This window comes from Paramormyrops kingsleyae, chromosome 7 (assembly GCF_048594095.1).
Source record: "Paramormyrops kingsleyae isolate MSU_618 chromosome 7, PKINGS_0.4, whole genome shotgun sequence".
In the NCBI taxonomy this organism is placed as follows: Eukaryota; Metazoa; Chordata; class Actinopteri; order Osteoglossiformes; family Mormyridae; genus Paramormyrops; species Paramormyrops kingsleyae.
This window is the reverse complement of record NC_132803.1, coordinates 18,185,655-18,207,039: the sequence shown is the minus strand read 5'-3', so window position 1 is coordinate 18,207,039 and position 21,385 is coordinate 18,185,655. Positions and strand designations below refer to the sequence as shown.

At 39.4% G+C, this 21,385-nt stretch overlaps 1 protein-coding gene across 1 annotated transcript; it reads left to right on the top strand.

Moving 5' to 3' along the window:
- The first annotated feature begins 2,318 nt into the window (after positions 1-2,318).
- On the top strand, positions 2,319-21,267 carry LOC111849967 (serine incorporator 5). The gene is made up of 12 exons (XM_023823328.2): positions 2,319-2,842; positions 5,797-5,964; positions 7,585-7,763; positions 8,318-8,400; positions 10,187-10,280; positions 11,318-11,526; positions 11,942-12,034; positions 12,473-12,599; positions 13,057-13,126; positions 15,138-15,177; positions 17,154-17,298; positions 17,876-21,267. Exons 1-12 carry the CDS (start codon positions 2,816-2,818, stop codon positions 18,018-18,020), a joined length of 1,380 nt encoding a protein of 459 aa, XP_023679096.1. The 5' UTR covers positions 2,319-2,815; the 3' UTR covers positions 18,021-21,267.
- Positions 21,268-21,385: the final 118 nt, after the last annotated feature.

The window sequence follows — 21,385 nt, the reverse complement described above, 5'->3', positions numbered from 1 at the left end:
ATCTCTGACACAGAGTTCTGGAGCCTCACAAACTGCCGTCTGCCAGTGAGGAACACTCTATGATCCAGCAATGCAGTGAGTTACATAAGGTCATGGAAATGTGCAAATTGAAGGCAGGGGTGTTTCAGTGTCAGGAGAGAGGCAGGTAAAATCCTGTGAGTAAATAACCATTCAACATTACCTCCCGACTGACAGAGAGAGGGTGACACGATGACTTATGCACGCATTTACATATAGGGATGGGATTTCATTATTTTTATAAAGCTTTTTTTTTTACTATGTGGAAAGCGCCGCTTATATGTTGAGCTGTATAAAATATGTCCGTCATTCTCCAGCGTATACTGTTAGCCAGCTGTCTGCAGAATCAGAAACACATTTAGTCCCACGTGAACTGTTTCACTGCTGTTTAAATGATTCTTCCAGAAACTCACAATATGGCTCGCAAGAGTATTTCCAATATAGCATTTCACTTTTTAAATTAAAGCTGTATTGGTCTAACTCAGGGCTGCCCAACCCTGCTCCTGGAGCTTAGGTGCAGCCCTAATGTAACACACCTGATACACAGAATCAGGGCCTTGAGTAATATCTCAGTATTAGAGCCAGCTTAGTAACAACATAGCTGGCTCAAGTACTAAGATGCTACTAAAGGGCTTGATTATCTGTATCAGGTGTGTTTAACTAGGGCAGCTCCTATGCTCTGCAGGGTGGTAGATCTCCAGGAGTAGGGTTAGGCAGCCCTCAGTAGCTACTTTTTAAAATGTTTATATAGATATTGTAGTATGTGGTACTGTGTATTTTTGTTTTGTTGTGTAATGTGCAGCCTCACAAGCAATTTCCTTAAGGGATAGTCAAAGTTTTTTCTGATTCTGATTCAAATGAAATGAGAAGACAAGAACATCCAACCTTTCCAAACAAAAAGCTCATAACCATGGGGGCATGAGCTGATACAGTTCACAAATTGACTGGTCCAACTGGGTGTGTGTGTGACATGCTATTCACTATTTACATTTTGACATCTGGAACTCCAGAACTCTCCACAGCAGTAACCAAAAAATGTCTCACACATTACAATGGTACAAATAGTGGCAGTGACCAAGATGACCAAGACTTGGTGTGTGAGGCCAATACAATTACCTAGGTGATGTACACAGTAAGCTAAAGCAGTGTTAGCTTCCACTAATTATAAAAAAAATGGGAGTTGGGTACCCAGATAGCACACATATCTTGAAATGACATTGATTCCATATCAGACGAAAAGGTTGAAACAATGTTGATCTTCAATCTCTCACTTTATATCAACATTGAATCAAGGTTTTGCCACCATCAATTTTTCAATATCGAAAATCTGACCAAAAATGAATTCAGTTTCTATGCTGATAATTTAACACTGACCATAATTCAATGCATCTAACTATAATTCAACGTTGAAACAATAACATGGTGCTATCTAGGTACTGTAGGCACAGGGAAAATCATAAATTCTTGAACTTCACTATGAATATAAAGTAAGGGAGTCATTTCTAAGGTAATGAGTTAGTGTTTGATTCTAAGAGTTCCAAACTGAGCCCATATCTTCTAAATACTGAAAATGTGCTACAGTGAAGTCTTCCTTCCTTGCATGAGCTTTTGTGTGCATATATCAAGATGACTATCTGTTGCTTAGAATGGACCTGATCAGTAGATGGAATAGTGAAGAGAACCAGCTTTGTGAGCAAATTATGAACGTGACAGAGAATATCGTGGGCAGGAAACATACTCCAGCCTCTAAGTAATGCTTATACAAAACTGACCCTGACAGTGTCGTGCTGGGGGGGGGGGAGGGGGTTCTGCTAGAGAGTGTGACAGAGGCCATTGTTAGAGCTTCTATATGGGCTACTGTTGAGGCTTGTTTGCTGTTGCCGCTGAGACTCGTTTGGCAGGGTGTAATGTGCCGGCACTGAGGAACTGGTGAAGCATTATTTGTTTGGAGTAACTTGGAAACATGTCTGTCCCATTTCATGAAATTTTGAACCTCCCTCAGTTTTTGTTGTTTCGATGACAAAAATGCTATAAGTCTATTCACTGACTAATACTGGCCAAGTTCCAATAGTATCTTTTTTTTAATTTCCCCCTTAATGATCAATTATAGTCATTGCTTACAAAGTATTGTCAACATAACGTATTAGTAATATTAGTATTAGTGTTTTTTCTGGGATGGGGAGCACAAGAGAATTCAAGATGTGAATAAATGCATTACAGAAAAAAGGTTCCATCTTCCTGTTTTCAACATTATTCTTAACACAACAACTGGCAATGCCATTGACTCCCACATTTTCCTGTATTCTTGGTTGCATAAGATTGCTTACTAACCGACTGTTTTATGTTTTTTTTCCTAACACCTGTATACTGTATAAACGTAATAAATAAATATCAAATCTAACTCCATTAAATATCCATTGGATTTTCACATTTATTCCCAGTGCTGATCGTGCAGAGAAGGCTTGCGGCGCTATAGTGTAACATCTCCGCAACATGACAGCTTGGCGAGGGAAAGAAGGAGGGAAAAATGCGATTTTCCGCTCGGCCCCGGCGTACTCCAGAGAGCTATGCTGGATCCTGCTTTCGAGAGGCTGACACGGGAGGAAGTTGCATTCACCATTACTCCGTCTTGAAAAGAGATTGAGAAAGCAGAAAATACTTAATCTACTCAGTCAGTGATCATCTTCGCATTTTTATGTCCTGCGTCCGCACCGAAAACTGAAAGGACTGTCGACTTTCGCCACCATCAAACCATAATAAGCGTGAACTTTGGACGATTCGATCTAACAGTTTGGAAATGTGCACCAAGTGCTGTAATTCTCAGGCAAGTAGTCCATCGTCTCTCCAGCCTTTAGCGTTGAAATCACCGCATGTGTTTTCGGAGTAGATGGCGATGAAGTAGGCCGGGACATCGCTACGTATTGTATCTACATCAATTGTAAGATTTAATAATGCATCTGGCTTCAGTTATAACCATGTTTACTAGTAGTAGTAGTACTAGTCTGTACGGCTATTGTGCTCGTCCTTCTGAAGGTTTTTGACGGGAGATGAAATCACACCGAAGTCGATCCTCCGTTGCAGGATAGTGCGGAAACTAAGGATAATAGGTGAAACTTGCCAAAGCCTGCTATTGTTATTTTTATTTATTTATTTATTCTGGCGGGGGGGGGGGGACCTTTGGTTCACATCTGAGTCCAATTAGATGTTCGCACACAACCGGTAACAAGACAGTGTTTTGTCAGCGGTTGTAAATACAGTCCTGCTTATGCAATGTCGTTACACATGGGTCGCTTTTTGCTGTTTTCAGTTTGGTTTAATCAGGGTTTACTGTATATTACAGTGACGTGGTGTAAAGTATAAGATACTGTTGACAACTGAAGCACAAGTAAATGGCATTCATGCTGCATAATACTGTATTCTGGCATCATCGAATCTTTTTGAGTAGCTGAAGAATCTCTTCTTGACTAGTACCGACTTTTCGGTGCTTTAAAATAACGTAACGCGTTATCACAAGATAAGAGACATCCAGAGGCGTTCTGGCATTGGCACCTTAAACTTGTAGATATATTGGCTGCATTTTGCCTTTCCATCAATGTGTTTCATCTTTAATGAAAATGAACCGTGTAAACTGGAGGGTAAAGTATGTGTGCATGTTCTCAGTTGGCACAAGTGAATGAAAAACAAAAAAAAAACTACATATTTCTAAAAATGTGCAAAGTGGTTCTGGGTGTAAGTGTCTTGCTCTAGTGTAGATGACCATGTCACACTCACTTTAAAGAATATACATTACGGACAGTTGCTTTATAAGGTAGTAAATGCCAAAATCTTAAGAAGCAGTCATCTTTTATTACTATTCTTAGGCTTTTTCCAGTTAGGTCCTTTGTGTTGAGGAAGAAACATGTCTTTGGAAGGTCTGTGGTGACAGCTGTCTGCTATATCAGGCAGTGGAAAAAGTCAAGTGAAGCTCTTGTGTGCACCGGCCATCCCTTGATTTATCAGTCTAGAGAAGAGCGCCTTGCAAAGCCACTGGGGTAATCCAGCCTGAGATCTCTGCTGTCTCAAAGCTAATTAATATAAAAAATAAAATCATAGAGCAAATGATGATTTAGCGTTTTTATTACCAAGTTTTTATTTATACACACATTGTGTTATCAAGGCTATTTTGTTCACTCTACGTTATGCCAAGGAAGTGCTGGAATTCAAGTTCCATTGCACTGCTGTGGAGCAAAACAAGCAGGACTCATACATAGAAAGCAGATTGTGACACAACCTGTCACCAGAGGTGGAAATTTCAGGTCCAGAAAGTACAAATCCAGACCGTGATTTAGCTTCAACCAACCAGTTGCGCATAATGAGTCACAGTTACAGAGTACTCCACTGGTTGGTTGAAGCTAAATCACGGTCTGGATTTGTACTTTCTGGATTTGAAATCTCCACCTCTGCCTGTCACTATAGTGTGATACTTTACAACGAGGAAAATCTGGTGTTTTTAATGGGTGTGTGTCGCTGTGGGTTACGACTCGGAAAGTTGCCGGTTCAAATTCCTTGGTCGGAAGAATGATGTAGCTGTTGAGCTGTTTGAGTAAGTCCCATAAGCCCAATTTCTCGAGGGACTGGTTGCTTTGGATAAATGTATCTGTTAAATAAGTAAATAAAAAGATTTTTTGCCAAATTAAACAGGTTGATGTGCTACAGGTGTGTCTAGTGTTCATGGCAGGTTGGTTAGGAGTTGAACAGACAGCTGAATGGACACTTTTCTTGGCTTAAACAAAAATGACCTGGGGGCAGAAGGGAAAATGATTGGTTCAAGTAGATAACCAATTAGATTGCAGAGGAGGTGGGTTCAATCAGATGTTGAGGTCCTGCCTCCTCTAGATACTTGAACCCACCTCCTCCTACATGTCTTCGCTTTGATAATTTGTAATTTCTAGGTCAGACTTCAAAATTTTCCTTAGTAGGAAGAAAAATTGTGTATTTATTATAAATAAGTTGCAGATGTATGCATCGTTTTGTTTCCAGGAAGCACGTAGCACAAGGAGGAAGGGTGGTTTTTGTAATTTTGTGGTTCTGGGTTCTTGTCATCTTTAGGAATGGCCATGCTGTTTGTCTTTCTGATTGTTTAGATTATTTGAAAATGCTGTCAAACTTCTACGAACCCCTTCACAGTTTTTGACTTGGCGACATTCACACTACCAAGCTGTTACTCAGTCCGATTTTTTTGCCTGAATGTAATTCAGACCTATTCTTTTTTCAGGGCTGCATGGACACACAAATCCAATCTTTTCAAATCAGATTTCGGTCATTTTCATATCTGGTACTAGATTGGATACGTATCCAATTCATGGCCATGCAACATGAATGTGAACGGTCAGATCAGAATTCATGTGGTCGTTTTGCCTATACGCATGCTCTGAGCACTAACGTCATCAGACAGCATGTTTTCTTGGTGATGCAGATGACCTGTGTAAAAATGCATCAGTGTACGCATGCGATGGATGCATTCACATTGCAGTTAGATACAGGCCACATTGCAATTATGAATATGAACAAAAAACTGGAATTGGACAATGAGGCTTGTATTATGAATGTAGCCTTTGATCATTTCTCTCCAATAGCTTAATTTAACCATTTAACTTCTGTTAAATTGATGAGGTGAATCTTTGTTTGCTGTAGTGTTGATGTGTGAGAGGTTAGCCTTATGTCATTGTGTCACTTTGGGTGTTTTCCCCAAATGAATGTGGGACAGGTTGTTGTGACCTAATTTCTGTGTTTTCCCAGCTGGCCTGCTGCTGTGGTTATGCCCCGTGCACCCTCTGCTGCGAGGCCTGTCCTAATATCAAGCAATCGACAGGGACTCGATTCATGTATGCCTTCTACTTCCTGTTGGTCACTGGCATTTGCATGATCATGATGTCACCCACGGTGGAGAAGGAGTTGCAGGATCATGTGAGTGTGCTTTTCATTTGACTCTGTCAGCTGTACAGGACCAATACATCCTGTGCACATTTATCTGCTGGCTATTATAATGAAATGAGTTAAGTTGATCTTACTTTACCCATACATTTAAAAACTTGAATGCCCTGCTTTGTACACTCTTGGTATCTTCAGAAATTCCTTATTTTTGAATCACACAAGCTGAATAATCACTGAAGTGATGATCAATGAAATTACGCATTCTTTAAAATTATGCAAGCATGGCTCTTTTTTGACATTTTAATTTAATTTCACATAAATATATTTTCCCCTCTTTTCATGATGCATTAAACATAGAGAAACATTACTTTCTGTGATTTAAAATTCCCTCAGCTTATTTTGAAAGATGTAATGACCAGTCCACCTGGCCTACGTATACGTAAATAATATAATGATGTAAGCTTTTCATACTTGGGATAGTATAAGGCTTTATTGTTGATAAATCACTACACTAGGCCAGATATTCTAAGAAGAAAGATTTAAATTCTAAATGGAGGCTAAATCATTTTTTTTAAATCTCACTGCGCTTCAGGTGCATTCCATAAATAAAGCATTCTGTGCAGTAGCTTCCAATGTGCAGGTTCAGTTGCATGCCGGTGTGCCTTCGCTAACGTTAAAGTATTATACAGAACCTTAAATGAGTTTGGCCTGAAAATCCTATGTGATGCTTTTCTTCATTGAGTTACTTATTGAGTTGCCTGGAAAAGTGGTTTCAGCTTCCACTTTGTTATGTTGATGCTAGATTGTGCACAGATCATGTTTTCTTCATTGGTTATGTGATATTAGTGGCTATGGCACTTCCTTGATTACTAAGTGAATACCCAAGTTAATAATCTGTTTAATATTTTTGCTCTTTGTTCATGAACAGTGCCAAAAAGTAATCCTTAATACTCTATGGTAAGGCAGCAAACGCAGAGATATTGATCGCATCTTTTTAAAATTAGATGTGATGGCTGTTATGTTTTAAAGCATAAAATACATTTAGCATGGAAGTCTACAGAGCCTAATGAAGACTAAAGAAAAGCCGTGAATAAAAACACATTTTCTTCCCTTATTCAATTATTATATTTCACCTGTGATCACATGATCTTATGCCTAAAGATTATTGGTCAGAGCAGTAAATAAGCAGATCATACTCCCAATGTTACTTTTTTCTATCTGTTGCAGGCAGCAACTTTGAATAGATATAATACTTTAATTCTGTATATTTTTAATGCCCCAATTCAGCAGTGTATTCAGCATTAAAAATGATACTTGGTATCTGCCGTGTAATTAACCTGGAAGTGTTACTGCGTTCATGTTTTGATTTTGACAAGGAATTCAGCCTTTGGCATAGCGAGGGATCATGCTGGTTTCCGATGTTACGTATCATTTTTCTGTTCATTACACGTTTTATCAGTTTCTGTAGATTATTTGGAAGTTTTATAAATGCAAATGGAAGGAGAGTGAGAATCGCATCTAAAATCTCTTACCATTCTTTTATGACTTCTGGATGACGTAGTCTGAATGAATTCGATAACAGATGGTCACAGATGGTAATATACACAGTACTTGTGCTTTCAGTGTGAGTCACCTTTCTCCGTCTTTCCTCAGATTCCCTTCTACTCGGAAATGTGCGGTAAGCTCCTTGCCGGGGATAACTGTAAGGCGCTGGTGGGCTACTCTGCTGTGTATAAGGTTTGTTTTGGGATGGCCTGCTTCTTCTTCATCTTCACCGTCTTCACCCTCGGAGTGAGCTCCAGCAAGGGCTGCCGCGCAGCTGTACACAATGGGTGAGTGATCTAATACTGAGACTTCTGGGTAGCAGAGAGTCCTCTCCTCACCAGTCTGGGCGCCTATGAGTAACTGGTAATCTGAACCATGTGAGTCATGCTACTTTGTGGATGACAGGCCAACATCGATGTTTTTTGCTATAAATATTTTTGTTACAGATGCTAATAATATCATTCCATCTTCTCGATGGAATGATACTCTTAGCAGGGTCTCAGGGACAAATATTTGCAGGTGAATCTAAAAATCTAAAAAAGATTTTTATGCCTTGTGGATGTTCCTCAGAGTCCATTTCTGTACCTTAAATTAGATTAAAAGGTACATTTACCTGCAGCTAGGGTACACTTGGCAGACCCTTGAGGATACAGCCCCAGTGACAAGCAAAGGTACAAATTGGTACCCTTTTTTCTGAGAGTGTATAGTGTGTGTACCTTAGGATGATTTTAATTTTCATTATGACAAAGTTGAATGCAGGAACAGTTTAATGAATCATAGTTTAGAAATATATTTTGTGTTTAACAGTATAGTTTGTTTGCCAAATTGTTTCCTTGTGTAGCTTCTGGTTTTGGAAGTTCCTGGCACTGGTTGGCTGCTGTGTAGGAGGATTTTTCCTTCCAGATGAAGAGAAATTCCTTGAAGGTAGATATTTTACCGTACATTGCTGTTCTGAGTGTTCTCACTTGCTGTTTTTTTTGCCTACTGAATGGGATTTTGTTTTGGGGTTATGAGATAGAAAATTGTGATTGTTATCCCTTCTCTGTGTGTGTGTGTGTGTGTGTGTGTGTGTGTGTGTGTGTGTGTGTGTGTGTGTGTGTGTGTGTGTGTGTGTGTGTGTGTGTGTGTGTGTGTGTGTGTGTGTGTGTGTGTGTGTGTGTGTGTGTGTGTGTGTGTGTGTGTGTGTGTGTGTGGGTGGGTGGGTGGGTGGTCATGTATATATTTCGATGTCCCCACTGTGTGATATAAACGTGTTATTTTGACTGTATCACCAAATGTGCCTTGCTGGGATTTTTCTCTGGTCCCCACAAGGGAAACCTCGATTTTATAAAAAATCTGTGAACACAATCATAAAACTGAAATAGTTTTGTCTGGTTACTTATGGTTAAGGATAGGGCTGGGTAGGGGTTAAGGTTGTCATTGTTGGCATTAAAATAATGGGATAGAAAGAGTCCCCACAAATATAGGAATGTTTTGTGTGTGTGTGGGTTTGCATAGATCACATTTGAGGACCAAATTGTCCCCAAAGTGTAGTAAAACCTGAAATTTCCCTTTATAAAAAAATCTGCGAATGCAATCAAAAAACTAAAAATGCCAAAAGTCTTACATTTTGGTTGGTTACTTATGGTTAAGGTTAGGGGTGGGTAGGGGTTAAGGGTGTCGTGATTGGGATTGGGGTTTTTCCCATAGAAATGAATGGACAGTCCCCATTTAGATAGGAAGACCAACTTCTGTGTGTGTGTGTGTGTGTGTGTGTGTGTGCGTGCATGTGCCTGTGTCTGTAGTCACCATAAATCAACTAACCTTACAGTCACTGTTTCAACCTGGGCTGAGCTAAATTTAAGCAAGAAAAATATGGGGCATTTGGGTACACACAAGAATTATTTATATAGTTTATTTACTTTCAGTTTTATATGTATGAGAGAAGTAACTGGGCGCCATTTGGTGTAAGTCAGTAAGAGAAGGCTTCATATATTACAGACTAACATTGCACTTCTTTACACAGCGTTTGGTTAGAGTATGGAATAGTCTTTCTTTTAATGTAGCGCAAGCTAAAACCCTGGGTTCCTCTAAATCAGAGCTGGATAAGATTTTAACAACTGAGCTATTAATTAAGTTCTCCCCAAACAAGCTCGATGTAATTTGTTCATTTTAAAGCTTTCATTGCTTAGTACCTCTCCGCACAAAATGCATTAAGGACATTCCTCGCCATTTCGTAAGGCTTTAGTGAAACCAACTGAAATATATTCTTCTTTACATTTGGACGTTTTGACGACTACGAAACACTAGTTATTCTGACTGAATGGCTGACTGACTATATGCAATATATTAAAATGATGACTAGAAACAGATCACTCTGATTGGATAGAAAGTATCCAAAATGATGAGGGTTCAACATGACAACACCATAGTAACCAATCATTGACACTTGGTGATAGCAGCATCCTCCGCAGAGGTTCTTCCTTTGATAGGTCCGTGGAAAGATGCACCGCACTTTGTATGCCTTATTATAAACTAGGCTTTTCAAGGCCATTTGGCGACCCATTGTTTGGGGAATCCATGTATAAAGATATGTGGAAGATGATGACTATTCCATCTTTTGTGCAGAAAATGCTTTTTCTCTGCAGTATGTCACTTGTCACATTGTATGAATTATTCCCCAGTTAGAAGCCGTTAATCACTGACAAGCTGTGTCTGTCCTGTCTTGCAGTGTGGCGCTATGTGGGTGCAGTGGGTGGGTTTCTTTTCTTGCTAATCCAGCTGATACTTCTGGTGGAGTTTGCACATCGCTGGAACAACAACTGGTATGACCACCACAGTGTTTCTAAGGACAGTCTGTATCAAGACAAAAGCATTATGAGCACACTATGCTTAAAATAATACAGTGGTCTCTGGTGCGTACGGTTCACGAACGCTGTGGTCTACGAACAATTTGGTTCACGACCAAAAATTTAGTGAAAAAAATGCATTGGTTCGCGTCCAAAATTTGGTTGTCGAACAGATTCCTCGACCAGATTCCTTTTTTTTTTTACTAGTGTAGCACAGGCGGGGCACATGTCCCAGCATGCCCTGCGTGCAATTGTAAATAGAAGGACCACAACAGGCATCCCACGAGCACCGAACCCAAACACACAGGTGGGAAACACAAGGTTGTCAGACGCTGAACTGCAAGATGCACACACGGTAGAAGATTTATACACGCAAGCATCGGACCGGGTACACACAAGACACAGGCAAACACATGTGCGACAATCATCAACCATTAACAACAACAACAATACAAGGGTTAAGGACTGTCAATAAAGAGCATGATTTCCCCAGCAAGCAAGTCTCGGTCTCTCTCTTCTCCCGTGCTGCATCGGTCTGCCCGTCACCACACTATATTGTGTTTTTACTATAAAAACCAGAAAATTAATTAGCAAAAATTTTTTTTTGTGGGCTTGTGAACGAATTAATCGAATTTCAATGCTTTCTAATGGAAAAAATTGCCTTGGTTCTCATACAAATTGGTTCACGACCACTTTCCTGGAACGGATTGTGTTTGTGAACCGCAGGCACCACTGTAGTAAAGTTAATGACAAGATAAACAGATAAACCCGGAATAGGTTGAACTTATTCTACCAATTATTTATTTACTGCTGTATTCTGGGCAGTGTCTGGATTTTAATTTGTATTGCCGGATTTGGCTTTATTAATTGCCAGCGTGTTCGTCCCTTTAGCTAAACCAGAAAGCACGCTTCCTGGCCTGGTGCACCTTTATGTGTTGTATATTGTAGCTTTGCTAGACCTGCAGATCTTGGATGGAGATGCTTAGGCCGTGTTTCGTTTCCACCTGTTGCAGGGCGTCGGGCGTACGCTACAACAAGCTGTGGTATGCCGCCCTGGCTCTGGTCACTCTGGTGCTTTTTTCCATTGCTGTGGCGGCGCTGGTCTTCATGAGCCTCTTCTACACGCATCCCAAGGCCTGCTTCCTCAACAAGGTCTTCTTGGCGATCAACGGAAGCCTCTGCCTTCTGGTGTCCCTGCTTGCCATCTCGCCTTTTATACAGAGTAAGGCCAGATGTACCCAGCCAGCTGGCTTCTTTCAGAGACATTCACTGGTGTAGGGCAATGTTCGGTATGTTAGATTGGTGTCTATAGATGATGCCCGTATTAAAAAAAAAACAAAACAAAAAACTCCATATTAAGGTTGTGGCTGCTGGAAAAATATTATCCAGTGCACATCTAAAATAAAAGTTTGCACATATGTAACGTAAAAATTTATAGTTGTCATGTAATTTATTTTATCCAGCTTGTTATGCCGTGTAAGGCCATGTAGCGTTCTAGAAACATCTGTCCAAGTTTGCTTGAAAGGATTTTCTTTCCATACTGTTTGCACACTATGATTTGGCAGCATTTATGCATTTGAATAGATTGCACATGTGCTTGTAGAGAGCCTTGCTGGTTACACACCGTTTCTCCCCAGTCCAGTCCACCTCTGGCCTGCTGCAGTCGGCCGTCATCAGCGTGTACGTCATGTACCTCACCTTTTCCGCGTTCTCCAGCAAGCCCATTGAGAGTGAGTGCCGTGCCAACGCCAGGCCACTTCGACGAACCTGAAAGGGTGATTGACAGGAAGGCGCTGCAACAGACAAAACAGAAGTAACCATGGCAGTGGTTTCTCTTGACAGCTGTAGGAGCCACTCTGTTATGAATATGTGTGTGTGATGTACTCAGACATCCTACCTTAGGCATATTGATTTCAGGGAAGCGGATGAGGGAGGATGGGGGGGGGAAACCTCCTGACCAGTGGCATGGGATTGCAGCAATGAATCATCTTCTGGGCTAATTTTATCGCCACTGACCAGGTGGAAAAAAACATAGAGCCCTCCCATGTTTGTTTCTGCTCCCTGAACATCCCCTCGTTTGTTTTCACCAGAATATTTACAGTAGTTACACCCAACTGAAAATATTCACTCTGTTTGCCTCCTGACTCATGGTTATATTTTCCTTCCAGCGGTTAAGGAAAAGGACCTGAATGTCACTGTCTGCACCTTCCCCTTAAACTCGGGCTTTGAGAGCGACAGCAGGATAACCACGGCTGTGGGCACAGTCCTCCTCTTTGGCTGTGTGCTGTATTCCTGGTCAGAGTCGTCTTCGTTCTTGTCACACAAGTGGTCTTCACATGAATATTGGTGCAGTCAGTGCTGATACACCAGCGTTACCTAAATTAGTGGATTATCTGGAAGTAAGGTTCCGGATGAAGGAGTACAGAATGTGACTCCATCATAATGTTTTGTTCCTGTTATATTCGCAGTGTATGACTGACAGGAATTGGAGAAGCGCACAAAGGAGCATTTTTCAGATGTTCAGAGAGTTACTGCACACTTGAAATTACTACCTACATCATACATTTGGCTAGATTCTAACAATGCAAGGCTTTCTGTAACCAAAACGGAATATAGCTAGTAAATAGTGCTTTGCTGTGAAGATTTCCTAATCCTGTGTTTGCTTTTGCATTATTATTGGAAACCATTATAGCTATAAATGGATGAAAGCTTTGCAGTCATCTTTTTTCTCCTTGTTATTTGTTTGTTGTAGTTTGACCTCCACCACCAGAGCAAGTTCAGCAGCTCTGGGAGTCAGCAGGACAACTCCACCAGAATATGAGGTATTTGTCATTTTGGAATGCACTTCCTCTGAAACAGTTGTCCAAATCACAATACAGCTCACCCCAGAGGCATGGGGGGGGTGGGGCGCATGGAATTCAGCCTTTTTATTTTGATCAGGAAATTAGTTAATTTCCCTCCTATACAGTACTGCTCAAAAGTCTTAGGGAGTCAAAGAAATTGATGTTTAAATAATCATTTAAATGACTGTCAAAGTCTGTCAGCTTAAACATTTCAAAGCCTCTCTGGGACCCCCCCCCCTCCCAGCGTTTGCAGTAACCAGCCAATACACCCATGTTTTTTGACCAGTAGCACACTTTGTATAGCTAATCAATATCTCATTTTTAAAATTTGTCTAAATAAATAAATGAGCTGGTGGTGAAATTTAATAGGTGTAATAACCAAAACCATCTGACAAAATATCAGCATCAGAGTTTTTATTGTTTATTTGCTCTAATGTTAAATTATTTTTTTCCTGAGCAAATATATAAAAATGTTTAAAGCTTCAAACATTTTGTTTGACTGCCTATTATTTTTGCAGAGTACTGTATATCTTAACTATTTAAGTTTTTTTTTTGTGCAGTCATGTATACAGTATCCATCCATCTTTATATCCACCACAAGGTTGCAGTGGTATTTTTGGTATTTTTACTTTTTGATTGCATTCAAGGGTGGCACAGTGGTGCAGTGGTTAGCACTGCTGCCTCACAGCAAGAAGGTGCTGGGTTTGGTCCCGGATCCTTTCTGTGTGGAGTCTGCACGCTCTCCCCGTGTTCGCATGGGTTTTCATTGGGGGCTCCGGTTTCCTCCCACAGTCCAAAAGCATGCAGGATAGGTTGATTTGTAAGTCTAAATTGGCCCTGTAGTTGTGTGAGAGTGTGTACCCTGCTGTGTGTTGGCGACTGCCCAGGGTTGGTTCCTGCCTTCGTCCATTGTTCCCAGGAAAGGCTCTGGTCCCCCTCGCGAACCCAGTTGGGATGAAGCGGTTTCAGAAAATGGATGGATGGATGGATGATTGCATTCACAGATCTATGTGGGGACCTGAAAAATAGTCCCCACAACATCACATTGTGGGGACATTTGGTCCCCACAATTTAATATAAATATAATCCACACACACACACACAAATTTGTACTCATGTCTTTGTGGGGACTGTCCATTCATTTCCATCCATCCATCCATCCATTGTCCAACCCGCTTATCCTACTGGGTCGCGGGGGGTCCAGAGCCTATCCCGGAAGCAATGGGCACGAGGCAGGGAACAACCCAGGATGGGGGGCCAGCCCATCACAGGGCACACTCACACACCATTCACTCACACACACACACCTATGGGCAATTTAGTAACTCCAATTAGCCTCAGCACGTCTTTGGACTGTGGGGGGAAACCGGAGTACCTGGAGGAAACCCCACGACGGCACGGGGAGAACATGCAAACTCCACACACATGTAACCCAGGTGGAGACTCAAGCCCCGGTCCCAGAGGTGTGAGGCAACAGTGCTAAACACTGCACCATGTCCATTCATTTCTATGGGCAAAACCCTATTCCCAAAAAATGAGAACCTTAACCCTACCCAGCCCTAACCTTAACAATAAGTAACCAACAAAATACAAGACTTTTTTTTAGCATTTTTTAGTTTTTTGATTGCAGTCACAGATTTTTATAAAATTGAGTTTCTTCTTGTGTTTTTATCACATTGTGGGGACATTTGGTCCCCACAACATAATACATACTGTATATAACCCACACACAGACTCCAGACACCACAGTACCCAGAGGAAACCCACACAGTGCAAGGTGAACATGCAGACACATTCATGGCGGAAGGTGGAGGACAACAGTGCTGAGCCACCGCATGCATGTGTACTAATTTAACATTACAATTGTTATTGTTATTATTATAATGAATAAATGTGTTATATATTTCTAACATAGTACTTGTCACCTCGGAGGGTGCTGTAATTTGGCACCGAGTGCCATTTTATTCATGCAAGTCTCCTCCTCATCTAGAAGGCTCGCTGCTGTTTCTGCTTTGGTGAAGATGATCGATGTAAGTGCATTATTCCATCAAATATTTAGTGTGGCTCTAATTGCCTTTTTGGTCAATAAATGTGATTGCTTAATACTTGTTATTGATACTATCCTCTATTTATGGGGTTGTCAGCATACATAAGCATCATAGCATAGTAAAGTTAACCCACACAATGTATAAAATGATGCATTATTAACTATTCAGACAGTAGATTCTCTTGCCTTTTTAGTCAGTGAATTTAATTTTGATTTCACTGCAGTCCTGTTGCACATATATGCTTAGCCATTCCAACACCTCTCCTAAAGTCACTCTGCGTCTGTCATTGTGCGTTAGCTTAGCCATTCCAACACCTCTCCTAAAGTCACTCTGCGTCTGTCATTGTGCGTTAGCTTAGCCATTCCAACACCTCTCCTAAAGTCACTCTGCGTCTGTCATTGTGCGTTAGCTTAGCCATTCCAACACCTCTCCTAAAGTCACTCTGCGTCTGTCATTGTGCGTTAGCTTAGCCATTCCAACACCTCTCCTAAAGTCACTCTGTGTCTGTCATTGTGCGTTAGCTTAGCCATTCCAACACCTCTCCTAAAGTCACTCTGTGTCTGTCATTGTGCGTTAGCTTAGCCATTCCAACACCTCTCCTAAAGTCACTCTGTGTCTGTCATTGTGCGTTAGCTTAGCCATTCCAACACCTCTCCTAAAGCCACCTCAGGATTTCCAGCAACCATCACTGGCAGTTTCTTTAACAGGTGAAGCAGATTTTCACCCAAAAAGTAATATTCATATCACATAAAATATCATTTTAATGCCAATGTATAATCACACGCACACGCAAGGAGACACACCGATGCTTTCTTAAACTAATTCTTAATGCGTGAATTTCCTGCTTTGTTTTATAGTAGGGTGTTGAACATGAACACCTCAAAGAATATACTTTTTTAGCTATATGCTCAAAAAAAAAGGAAACCGTAACCAATAGCTGTTATGCATATCATATTAGCCGGCAAGTTCACCAGTCAGTTCTCCGTTTTACACAGGCTCAGTGGCTATAAACCCCATACGTTTAGCTGACAGAAATCAATTTTGTCCTTCGGAACAGAAGTTGCTAGCCTGATTAATCTCTAATGCAGTCAGTGAAGCCGCATGTGACAAACCACAAGATGCCACTGCCCGAACATGCCTGTTGAAATGAACTGGAATGCCACTAGCACTAGCTGATCGAAAAGTTATGGAATATGATGCATTTTTAGAATTTATATCCGTTCCATATATAGTGCAATTAAATATAGTTTTGTTTCATGTTTTGAAATAATATAGGATGTTTTTTGTGTATTTTTGGACTGTGCGATCAGTCCTCCCCCCGGCTAATGTTTCCGTCGTGGACCCGGGGGGCTGGGGGGTGATCTCCATTATTTCTACAAACCGAAAGTGGGAACATTAGTGAGCACCGATAGTTTGATCGATAGCTGCACATGTAATGTAGAGCAAAACCACAATGCAAAGCTGTGTAGCCCTGCTCATATTTTCATGTCAATCCGTCGGTTTTTCTTGCATGTCTATAATCTTTTTATTTGAGAAAGGGTTAACCTGTTATAAACAGCTAAAAACATAATTTTTGTCAACATCACTTTGTAAACATCAGCTCACCAGGTTAAAACTCACACAACTGAAGGGTACATCATTGGGCTATAATTGATTGAAATTAACAACCAATGTTTAGTACAGTGTAATTAATATTTTAATATTTACTGCAATATTTTTAGTAATGACTAATAAATGAGTAGGTCTGAAATTATATTAGGGGGGAGGGGTGGTTCAGTCTACAGTTGGCTTCAGTAAAGATTTTGGTCAGAAGCGCAATTTTATATTTTGCTATTAGGAAAAGCATCGTCATAAGTAAATATCTTTCATGATCCATATTATGACTACAAAAGCCACCTGCTGGCCAGAAACAGCATTGCATGTGCTTCTCATTTAACACTTGGCTGTGTTTTTTCCAGACACTGCAGAGGAAGAGAATGAGACAGAGAAGCGGCGTGGCATCAATGATGAAATTGAGGGCACCGTGTACAGTTATTCCTACTTCCACTTTGTGTTCTTCCTTGGGTCGTTGTACGTCATGATGACTGTCACCAACTGGTTTCAGTAAGTAACTATAATGTCCTATATCATGCATGTGTTTTCCTCTGTCTAGTGCAAGTATGATGAAAAAGTAAATTAATCACCTTGGTACCAACTATGATAAGATCCTTATTATATTAATATTTCTGATTGTGACTGACGTGGAAAGGAGTAAGGTTGGGGGGGTTGGAGGATGTGCCCCTTTAACACACTTGTGCCTAGACAGAGTGTGTAGAGAGACGTTTTTGATTTTGGCTTATTTTTGTAAGAGGTAATGGTTGTTGTGTTTACTGAGTTCACCTGTTCATCATATTCCAAAGATGCTATCACTTAATTCCATTTTACCTCCTCTTCCTTTGAATCTATTTGTCCTCAAAAAATAATTTTCCATGTCATTTTTTTATGTTTCTCAGCGGTTTTTATGTATTTATAAGCTTGAGCAAAAAATAAGTAAATTGTCTCTCGGTTTACCGTTTGAAAGCTGGTGTTGTGTATATATTTCTAAACAGCAGATAAACAGCCAGTGCCGAAATGATTTTGCTTACAAGTGTATCTCCAGCCGACCTGGTTAATAACTCAAAGCCCCTTCTGCATGTCACAGTTATGACAATGCCAAGATCGAGAAGCTTCTGGAGGGGAGCTGGTCAGTGTTCTGGATCAAGATGGCGTCTTGCTGGGTCTGTCTGCTGCTCTACACATTGACTCTTGTGTCACCCATAATCTGCCCCAGGAGATTCAGAGCCTGAAATCCGGCTGTGGTAGAGCTAGCATTTTTTCAATGTTTGTTTAGAGGTCTTTGGAATTCCTTTTGTATAATATTTCATTAATATAAAACCAATTTCAGTCTGAAGAGGCCTATGTTGTTAACATGAGAACCGTAAGAATCGGTCAAATCCAGAAACATATGATACATCAGCACTTCTCTGTACTAGTGCCTGAGGCAGAAGGGCTTAGACCCTATGTTGCTATTGAACTATTTTATTCTAATTAGATCAATTCAATTTGTACGCATATAATTTTTACTGCAATGCTTATTTTTTCTAACAGTTCTAAACATCTGTCCATCTTCTAGCTGCATATCCTGATCAGGGGCCTGGAGCCCAGATGATTCTAAATATGATACCGGAACATTTTAGCACAAGGAACCTCCTGGAGCTTTGATGTCATTGTCCTCTTTTACTGTAGGTGCGGTAGAGTGGCTAAGCTACTGCATTCTCCTTTAGTACCTACAAGTAAAACATCCTGAAGCTGAATATCAAGCGGTTTATATAGGTAGAATTTAAAACAAATAAATGCCCCCCTGGATAAAAGTATTTCACACAAACAAAGAGCTCTGCTGAGTTTTCTTTTTTGTCTCAGGGTTTATTAGCAAACAGGAATGATTATATCTTGTGTTCTGATTTTCATGACCTCAGTGCTAAGATAATTCTGAGGGTCTTAGACTTTCTTAATGATTCATACCAAGAAATCTCAACAAAACATTGTTGTGGTTTAAGAAGCCATGATATTTTTGAGGCAATTTGTTCAGTTGCAATGTAGCCTTTGTTTTTAAGTAAATAATTTTATTCGGACTTTTGTTGTAAAATGCATTTACTGGGAACAATTAATTATGCAAAAAAACAGACTTTAATGGGAAATTCCACCTCATCCAGCTTTGGAAAAATATTCATCCATCCATGATTTTCAAGTACACGCTTGTGGGAAATACACATATTTAACAATTGGGATATAAAAGAAGCGAAGTTTTGAGTTATGGGTCCATTATTTTTTTTGTTGCTTATTGTTATTTAATGCACTTTGGTACAAAGTGTAAAAAAAAAACATTATTTTTATTATCATTTAGTCATGATAAATAAGCTTTCATGATATAGGGAATATTTTCAATGTGTCAGTACTAGCAAATACAAAAGATTTAGTCAAAGTTCAACTTTTTTCTAAACTTTATTGTTACAAATTTTAATGAGAAAGTCTTGCCAATGGTTATTACCAAAGGGTTGTAATCAGGTAAATTAATAAATATTATGCACTTAAGATCTATACAGTATAATGTCTGTGACAGAACAGTGACAGAAATCTGTGAAATATAAACTGATGTTCAGTGCAGTGCCTTGAAAAATAGTTGGTTCTTTTTACACTTTGAATCACATTAGTGTTAAATCATTGTTTTGGCTTGTACATTTTAAAATAAAAAGTTGTCCGTTTAAAGACTGAGACCACATTCACATGTGAATGAAGTTAAATGTCATGAGAAACCAAAACCAAAAAATATATTGTTTATCAATTTTGTATAGGCAGACGATGGCCCATGATTCATGTAAATTCTGGATTGTGACTGGAATCAACAGGTTAATCCACAAAATTTCTTTAATAGTTGGATGCATGTGCAGCTCATTTCCGTTTTAGTTATTGGTATTTTAATTATAGGTATTTATTGGGTTCAGCCTGGTTTTCCTGTAAGATTATACTGTCACTTTTTCCTGTCTTGTTAAAGCTGCCCTGTTTCTGTTATTGGCAGGCTTAGTCCATAAAATTATGTTGCCACCGATATGCTTGATGGGATTGAAGGGGCATGCTGCATTTGTGCCAAATGTGCGGCTTTCCGTTTTGTTGTAAAAGTGAAAAGTTTTCTTCATCTGACCACTGAAACATTATGCCGTAATTCTCCATTAACGCATAATTGCTGTTCTGCAAACTCGCGTACAGCCTCAGTTGGTGGAAGTTATAGATTCATGGGCATTTCAGCTGCATCCCTCTCTGTTCTGCTCCATGCCAGACTGCTCAGTTAGAGGCAACAGACTGAGGTGTCATGATAACATCTCCCGCTTTCTATGGGCCAGCTTGCCTGATAGTTACTGAAGTGTCTTTTATTTACCTGTGCCTTTTGTACAGCATTATTGCTGCTTGCTGGTCTTCATAGTTCAATCTTGACTTTAATGACCTGAAGAACCTCACAAAGGCCTGATTTTTTTCTGAAATCATATTAATTATTGTTATTACAATAAATAAAGCCATTGAACTGTGTGAGTTTACTCCCCCTCTTTCTGCGAGGAATATTCTATAGCAGAATTATCAGTCCTTAATTAATCCTCACATGATTTCAAGCTCTGGATTATGTATAACTGCAAGGATGTTTTCCATGAAAGTGTAACCTTGATATTACTAATCAATGTGTCATATTTTCCCGGTAAAACATTTGTTTTCTTCATTTTTTTGTCTTTTTCATGATGTGATAAATTATGAATAAGCACAGTAGTTGATATTTCATATATGAATTATCCAAATTAGTGAAAACAACTTGATAACAGATTTTTAAGTGTTCATATTTTCTATTTGCAACTTCTATAGCACTCTGTATTGCCTATGTATTATTTCTGTATTTCTGCATATTTGTACATGCTTTTAAAATATGTTGCTTTCTGAGATTTTTAGTTGCATGTTCATATTTGGCACTTGCAGATGTCTGTATCAGTACTGTATCAATTTATCTGACAAACTTTTTTTTAAATTACACATTATCAACGTGTAACACTTGTGTGTAGTGTGTAACAAAAAATGTTGGGTAACGCTTTACATTAACTGCACTTTCATAATACCTTTAAAATGCATTTGTAGAACATTCAATTCACCTTTATAATGCATTCATAGAACATCCATAAGAAGCATTTAAGTATACCGTAACAGCTGTAATAACAAAAATTACATGATAACAAATATTATAATTGTATAATGTTTATTATACTATTTTGTTTGTTATTATCATACAATGTTAATGTTATTAATGTGTATTGCTGCTGTTAAGGTAGGTATACTTACATACTGCTTATGAATGTTCTATGAATGCATAGTGATTACATAATGAAGGTGCAATTAATGTGAAGTATAACCAATGTTAATTACGCCTTTAATGCTGCAAGGGTGAATGTTATGTAGAAATTCGTATCACATCTGAAATGTACAGATACAAATGTTTACCTAATTAAAACATTTTGCTAATCTTGTTTAAATTAGTGGTTACTTTAATACTAGAGAAAATAGTAAAATTAACAACCTGTATTATATCTCTACTTTTTAAATAGGTCTTTAGACTTATCCATATATTTGCTGAATAATA